The 8,171-nt window shown below is 41.6% G+C and overlaps 1 protein-coding gene across 3 annotated transcripts; it reads right to left on the bottom strand.

The window, feature by feature from the left end:
* Window positions 1-1,305: 1,305 nt before the first annotated feature.
* LOC131260905 (uridine-cytidine kinase) lies at window positions 1,306-6,523 on the bottom strand. Of its 3 annotated transcripts, XM_058262754.1 has the most exons (7): window positions 6,322-6,523; window positions 6,080-6,145; window positions 5,658-5,994; window positions 5,495-5,592; window positions 5,382-5,430; window positions 3,062-3,181; window positions 1,306-1,568 (listed from the first exon to the last, which is right to left on the bottom strand). In XM_058262754.1, the coding sequence occupies exons 1-7, from the start codon at window positions 6,436-6,438 to the stop codon at window positions 1,546-1,548; spliced, it is 810 nt and encodes a 269-aa protein (XP_058118737.1). In that variant the 5' UTR covers window positions 6,439-6,523; the 3' UTR covers window positions 1,306-1,545. The 3 variants fall into 3 exon arrangements, with proteins under 3 accessions (XP_058118737.1, XP_058118735.1, XP_058118738.1); XM_058262752.1 differs by lacking the exon at window positions 1,306-1,568 and having other exon boundaries at window positions 3,015-3,181; XM_058262755.1 differs by lacking the exons at window positions 1,306-1,568; window positions 3,062-3,181 and adding an exon at window positions 3,469-4,852.
* Window positions 6,524-8,171: the final 1,648 nt, after the last annotated feature.

Below are 8,171 nucleotides of genomic sequence, written 5' to 3'. Positions count from 1 at the left end.
ACAAGGTTTAAACATACATTAAAATTGATTTATTTCCAAATTTTACAGCAACATAATCATATTTTTGGTGGTGTTTTTTTTTAAATCTTTATTGTACATACAGTTTTGTGAATCTGGGCCAACAGTTTAAATTGCTTCTGTATTACATTCCCTTCGTTCTCGGTGCCAACCGAACAGGCAAGCGAAGAGAAAACGTCGTTGGATCAGAGTTTGAAAAAGAATTGCAAGTATAGTTATCTACCTATTCAAAGGAATATTTATCTAACTCCTACAACCTTCTCTACTCGAGATTATCAGTCCTCTTGGGAGCTGAGGGTTCTTGCCCGATAATAAGCTTGCAACCGTGGTGAGTTTGCACTATTCATCCGTCCATCGTCAACCTTCGAAGCCTCTGGGTGTAGAACTGGGTAATCCGTGCGACGTTCATTGCCCGCCTGCACGTCTCCTGCCGGTTTTCTTAGTATCCTACGCAACATAATTTATTTCTTAGCAGTAATTGATGTATTGCTCTTCAATCTTGTTTGATTCACTGTTGTCCACCATTTTGCTTGCGTACTTGTAAGTGTTCTTCCTTTAAGACATTCACAAAAATAATATACTCCTTAGTCGCGAGACGCGGGTCATTTGGTAATTTTGTTTTTCAGGTGCTACACACACACACACTCACACTCACACATTCGTCCGTATCACAATCAAGTTGGTTGCTACTAGGCTGTTCAACTGTAATCGTACATCACCGAATAGAGCTGTCTATTGATTACGGAAGGGGAGAGTGTTTCCATATCGGCACGGGCTACGAACGATACGAAAACATATGAGAAACAAAGTTACCGTTACCGTGGGAGTTGTGCACCACTGGGCATATCGAGGGAACAGAACAAACAAAATTACTCTTGCCCTGACATCGAGCTAGTGATTGGTGTCGGGAACGGATCAAGGACTTGCAGGACATTGCATTGCTGTTACTGTAGCCTCATCTTAACATTCATAAACGGTAAACATAACAATAAACATGGACGAGTAACGAAAATTAAGCACTAAGGTAAAGTAATGGCACTTTCCTAAAATTCATGAACGGTGTAGCTAGCATTAAACGAAACTTATTACATCCTGCAAACTAGTGAGTTCGATTTTCGATTTGAGCTCGTGGACGCACATTGAAGGGAAAAAGTGAAACCCTGTGAACATAAACACATCTTTTCGTATCTTAACTGAAAGCAATCACACAGTCAGGTCACATGTTGTGTGTTCTCAGATAAACTAAAGATAGTATTTGGTGCCTTTTTGCATTTTGAGTGTTTTTTTTTTTGAGGAACAAATCATTCGTATTTTTCGACAGTTTTTGTTTCACATATTTTTTTCAATTCGTTTCCAAATAGGTATGCTTTGCCGCTGTGCGGTTTAACAAAGTTCCTTATAACGGTTGACTTGACGTTTGCTTCGTTTCTTTAGTTTTTCTCCATTCGGATTGTTTCAGTTTAAGTGACCCGTACATATGTTTTCGCTTTGGTATATGGTTTTTCGTCATTTACACACGTACACCCTCTAGTGGAACACGAAGTAACGGACTAGAAATATCAGATTTGGTATAAAGAAATGAAACGAAACACAGTTAATAATGTACACAACAGGAAAAGGAAAAATATTGGAAAACAAACTAAAACAAAAAGAAATAGCATTGACAACAAAAACAAAAACCATAAATTAAAATATAAGGAACGAATGCAAAATAAATGCAGCAGAAACATTAAAGAGACTTTCAATATCAACCATAGGCGCTATAGTAGCAACTTTGTGTACGGAAGAGATTGATTTTGCCGGCAAATACAAAAACAGCGCATCACTTCAGGGATCATTTCAGAATGGCGTACATGTTTGCTGGTTCTATATGAAAATAAGAATTTTTTTTCTTACTTGTTCACTTAAATATTCCAGTGTAAAGGTTGTGTGTATGTGTTTTAATTGCTAATTTTTCTCTTGTTTGTGTTTTTTTTGTATGTTTGCGAGCATTTCGAGGACAAGAAAGTGTGCTTCACGCTACAAATCTGACTAATGAAACTTTACTGTCACGAATTTCTACAAGCTATGTTAGTAAAACGTATCTTTTGTTTTGTGTAGTTTGATCTAACTACCTTTAATTTTTGTTGGAAATACGTTCGAAATGCGTTCACTTATTTCAACTATTGCTTGATGGGACAGAATAATGAATTGTTAATGCAAACGGATGTAAACAGAAGCGTATCTAAACCGCTCGTTAAGCAAAGAATTAAATTTAAATATCAAATGCATAATTTTAAAGGTGATGAAACCGTAATCGTTGCATTAATTCATAATTTAAAGGCTCAAATATTTCTGCAATAGAAATGTGCATCTTCAGGAATTAAAAATAACCCTAGTTATACCCAAAATGCCGACCTACGTAAATGCAAACTTCATTTGTTGTAGAGGATTTGATAGAGGAAATAAAGTAAAACCAATATTGATGTGTTAGTTTAAATGTACTTAAAACTAATGTTATCACGATATACGTGTTTCTAATGTACGTTTAAAATTAAAATTATACAAAACGCACTACAGCCTACGAAAAATCTTCTACCGAAAGTAAAATTACGTGATGGTGGTTTAGCCTGTTATTTGGTAAATTTTGTTGCAAAATTTTGCTTTTTTGATTTCTGTCTCTATCAATGAATTCGTCAATGCAATCGACCAGCGAAGGTTCTGAGGCTGTTCGGTGCAATAAGATTCAAAACTGAACATGAAGAGCAAGGCCCGCATATCTGCTTGGTGGACAGTGGCGTTACATATTATCTAAGTCTGAGTTGGTCTGTTCTGTTTCTGTACTTTCTATGTGGAAAAAGAGCGTGCATCGATGTGTGATGCGCGTTAAAGTGAAAGGGTCAGGGGCAGGGCAAAGGATATGCCGCAGCCGGCTGAATTTTGCTAGTAACAGAGAAAGCGAGTCGAGCCTCGCCGGTACGGTCTACGATTGGCCGGCCGTCCTGCACTGACGGTGTTCAGTGAGGCCGATAGTGTTGCTCGGAATCGTTAATGGAAGGCTTACCTCGACCAGCGGCCAGGTTGAGGGCATTCGTGCCGCAGGTTGCCAAATGGGGACTGTGATCACTGCGGGTGCGATTGTTCAGGAACTCGCGAATATGCTGCACAATCAGATCGATAGCCACTGGAAGAGTGAGAAAAGGAAAAAAAGAAACGTTTCATGAGCTGATTGGACGCTGATCGGTGAAGTTTTGTTCCCACTGACAAAGAAAGTATAACCAAGAAGGGAGGGAAGTAGTATGTGATAGAAATTTTTATGAATCAGTTCAAAAACCAATCAACAGTGTTCAATTTTTGAGGACACAAGAATAAGGAATAGTTCCAAAAAGTGGAAACACACGACTGCACAAACGGGCGAAAATGTGATGAAAACGGAAACGAAATGAAATAAGACGTACCGATGTATGCGTATTTGAAAATGTCCTCTTTATTGTGCCACACACGAAACATGCCTTAGAATATTCGCTATCAATGATCACGGTCTGGTTTGACTGTAGTTAGTTTACCAATTATGCTGTTCCGGTGTTGTTAAACTGCAGTATGTAACCATGTTCTCATCTGTACGATACTATAACTAGGAGCTGGTGAGCATATTCATTTATCCCCAGCGAAGGGGAGCTATGTTTAGGGTATTCTTTTTACCGAGTGTTGCAATTGGCCTTACTTTAGATTGACACAACAGTTTGGTAGGGTTCAGGTTTATCCCGATCATCTTCTACTCTTGTTCAATGGAGCGTCGTTTCAATAATCTGGCAGTAGCGCGGGGAGGTTTGTAAATTAAAAAAGGAATGTGAATGGCTAACTGTCAAAAATTTAAGTAAAAAATTAAACGTAAGTTAAAAAGAAACGTATAAAAAATTTAATTGCATCAGGAATGTTGGTGGTAATTTAGGTATTACTGTCGGAAAAATCGCAGCAGAAAATTTTGTTTGTGGGGTCAATTTGCACTGGGATCATTGGCATTAATATTCTGCTACACGGTATTGTAGCTAGGCTTATGTCACAAATTTATGGTTCCCTTTTGCTCAATTCAACTAGGAGTAAAGAAGGATTAGGGGGCGGGCATTAAGTAATGCGGAAATTCTTAACCTAAAAAACATAACAGCAGTAAGTGTAGTAAAACTGTCCGTAGTGGTTTTTGCTCGATTGCAAATATGATACAATTTGCACAATGTATGCTTATTGACTGGAGGAAAGACTACCCAAAAACCATGGTTAATGTTTATAGAAAAAGCTCTTTTCGGCAATGCTCAGTCTAACTGTTACTTTTTCTGATCGTATCCGTAGATTAATTGGTTTCCCAGTTCTTGGTTAGCAGTTTCTAACTGTTTTGTTTTCTAAACCCCGACGTGACAGGAGGTCAGTCCTGAGTCGTAAGCGGTAGAGTAAAAAAATAGCTGACCATGCAGTCTATTTGCTTGGAACTTTAGTTTGGCATGCGCTTTACTGAGGTTTTCGCCGTTACGCTTATATTCCTTGCTAGGCCAAGTACACGCGGAGAGCTTGGTATGGGAACAATGTGACGGTGCTACGGGGATCGTTTTTGGTTTCCGGTCCGATGGTGCTAAGTTAGTATGATCAGCGCCTTCGGCAGCTTTCTCACGCACCAGACGACCAGTGCGCAGCTGCTGGCCGCTGTGCGGTGATAGCTACGATATTTTGCGTAGGAGGATCCCTTCCGTACCACCCACACGACCACCCAGAGACCACATCGCGAGTTAGTGCCCGTTCTGGTTGAGCCCGCCACTCGGATGCAAGATCTCATTAATATGATGCACTATCAGATCGATCGCAACTGCAAAATTGTGGAGAAAGAAGCAAGAAGAGAGAAAAGAGAGAAACATCCAGTAGAACTAAGTTGCATTTCCAGTACGTGGAGTTGGAACAACGAAGGCTTGCCCCCTTGGGGTTGCCATGGACTGACCACCGATTGTTACTAACACCTAAACAGCTTATATCCGACGAACTATACTCTATACGGACTCTACGTGCTACACCTTAAATCACAATCATTATTGCTAATTGTGGTTAATTTCGACCCAAGAAACGAAACAACCAGTACGTTTATTAGTAGAAGTGATGTGAAAGTGTTACGTGATCCATGGTTAATGTGCCCGTACTTTCCATTAAAAAAGCGATGTGGAGTACAGAAGTTTTTGAATATTGTCTTCATTCGTCCATGAGAAAGATTGGTTTAAGAATAACATCTTCATAATTAGCATATATTCGAAAATTAAAGAGAAATAGGAAAGGAAGGAACCACATACAACTTTACCAACAAAAGTACAGTTCCCAAATACCAATCCGGCTGCGAAATTGTTTACCTGTGTTGTCTGCTCCTCTCGGTATCACGACATCGGCAAATTTCTTAGTCTGAAAAGGGTAAGGCGTGGATTGGTATTGGCTCGATGCTTTTAACGGTACGGAGTGGCCTTACCGGTGAGCAAAATTCCTCAAACGCTGGTTTCACAAAGTTCATGTAGGCGTTAAGGACCTGATCAAGGTCCCGGCCGCGTTCGTTAATATCACGGGGAACTGTATTTGCGAAAAGGTAACAACACATTCAATATGGATCAAGCAAATCAGCCAAACCTGTTTACCTCTTCGTGCCAATCTCGTGTCCGAATCGGTATCGACGAACAGTTTCATGTGGAACAGATCACGGATGGCAGGGAAGTAGAACACCAGGATTCCCTCGAACAGGACCACGTCGGCCGGGTAAATCGTGATGATTTTCTCCGGGCAGACCGCATTCCTTCGGTAGTCGTATTCGCTAATTTCCACCTTCTTGCCGTGCAGTATGTCCTGCAGCGTCTGCAGCATCAATTCCTCGTCGAAGGCACTCGGGTGGTCAAAGTTGAAAAGTCCCCGCTCGGCACGTGCCTTCTCTGCCGCCGTCAGCTCGCGGTAGAAACTGTCCTGGCTGATGGTGACTACCTACAAAGCGCGTGCCAAAACAAACGCAGATGCATTGTGGTCAGAAGCGATTACGTAAAACTGTTTGACGCCTGTGTGCACTGACTTGTCGTTGCGTATGATCCATATCAGCCTGACCCAGTTGCTCCATGATCCGCTTGCAAACGGTCGACTGCGGGACGGGAAGAAGGGGGTAACGGTTGTCCATCGACGTTAGTGGCCGTGTTTTATCAATTGTTTGTACATACAGCTGGTGGTGCTTATTTTTGGCACCATTTTCAAGGACGGGGACACATTTTCATCTTCGCTGCACTGCGCACTACCCCGTCGGCCGACATACACACTCACCTTTCCGCTGGCGGTTCCGCCCGCAACACCGATCAGAAACGGCGTTTTCACGCCATCCGTGCCGCCATTTATACGTATTCCATTGCCTACACCATTAATACACTCGCCGTCGCTCATTGTGCGTTGGTTGTAAAAGTTTTTCCACGTTTTCTTCACAAATCTGGAAGAAATATGCCAGGGGCGGACAGCGTGAGTAGGAAAATTGAAAACTTGACACAATGTTGTTGTTCTTACGACAGAAGAAGGTAAATAACGAGGTATACTACATTCGAATAGTTTGACATTTCCCAAGATCGTTTTGACAATCAGTGGTATACTGCCAAGATTACTTCAACAACGTAGGAATTGCAGTAATTGGAACATGCAATCGGTTACTTTGGAATTCCATTAGTAAAAGAAGTTTTCAAAAAGTTTTCACCGGATTCGTCCGATTCACCGGATTCGTCCGAACCGGATTCATTCGAACCGGGTTCACCAGAATCAGATTCACCGGATGTATCGGATTCACCGGATTCATCCGAACCGGAATCACCGGATTCGTCCATCCTTTGGCTTTCGGAATAGCCTTAAAGAGTCTTACAAAGTTATTTGTTCTGTCTGCTGTGCAAATATTTAAAGATTGTTTTCCTTTTTAAATTTACATTTTATTTAGATCAACAATTATAAATTACCGTGATGCGGTACGGTCTCTTCATCCAAGGTTCATAGAACACGACGGTTATGTCGAGAACAGACTCAATTATTTTTAGCACATGCTTAGTGCACATTGCAATGTTTGGTGCAATTAATTGCTTGATAGTTTGTTACAAACAGTACTACGTGTTTATGTAAATTTTATTCATCATTTGCTTCATCATTATCTTAATCATACACTTGTGTTTTCGTAACGTTCGTAACGCAACGTAAGTAACGTCCTTATAAAATTCAAATGTGATTGCCTTTACTCCAATAATTTTAATCTTAGAACGGATACGCTCAAACCATTCGACGGGCCTTATTGATGTGTACAACTTTCGGATTGAGCTTTTCAATTAATTCCACCACATTCATTCATCGCCATTTCTGTGTCGTCCATTCACCGATTGCGCACAGGTTGATGGATATGATTTTTCCGTTGCACCTTCAGCTGACCGTGAAGTATATCCGTTTCCAGTTGCTGGACCGCCAGGTAAGTAGAATGTGTTGGACAATATAGCGCAACCCGGCTGCAGTTATGCATTTATCACCCGCTCGCGCTAAGCTACAAGACGGCTGGGAGTGAATGTAGATATTTCGAATGCACCCAGATCCTGTCGAATACGCCCGCTTTTCGGGACGTTGTCAATCGAGATCCATTACGGCCGCGGTAAGTCGATTAATTTTATATATGATCGAGAGTGGTACTACCATTATCCTGCCTTAACGGTTACGATGTGGCGAAGTGTGCGGCCCTGCTCGAACGATATGCCGTATCATGGCTCTTTCGTTTCGCTGGCACTTTTCAAGCACCGCATGTTCGACGTGTCGTTATTGATTCGTGAAATATGTGTTAATCTGGTTCTTTCCTTTCGAAGGTCGTGTTCGACAACTCTCTCAACGTAGCCGTGACTCCTTGCGGTGGTTCTGGCCAGCGACTCGTGGGGCTTATCATTCCCCCACCATTCTGGAGGCCACCGTGGTTCCAGCTCCAATCCCGATAATCCCGTGTCTAATCCCAGCTAATGAACTGGACGATTATTCATGTAAGCTGGCGATGGCTGGCAACGTTTGACCCCCTTTCGCACGTTGGAATTTCCGCACGTGACCAGGGCTGAACTTTTGGCTGATTTTTCGTAATGCCGAATTCGTGGCCGATGGCAGTGAAGCTGTGA

This window comes from Anopheles coustani, chromosome 3 (assembly GCF_943734705.1).
Source record: "Anopheles coustani chromosome 3, idAnoCousDA_361_x.2, whole genome shotgun sequence".
Classification (NCBI taxonomy): Eukaryota; Metazoa; Arthropoda; class Insecta; order Diptera; family Culicidae; genus Anopheles; species Anopheles coustani.
The sequence above is the reverse complement of the archived record's forward strand: the minus strand, read 5'-3'. Positions and strand labels throughout refer to the sequence as shown.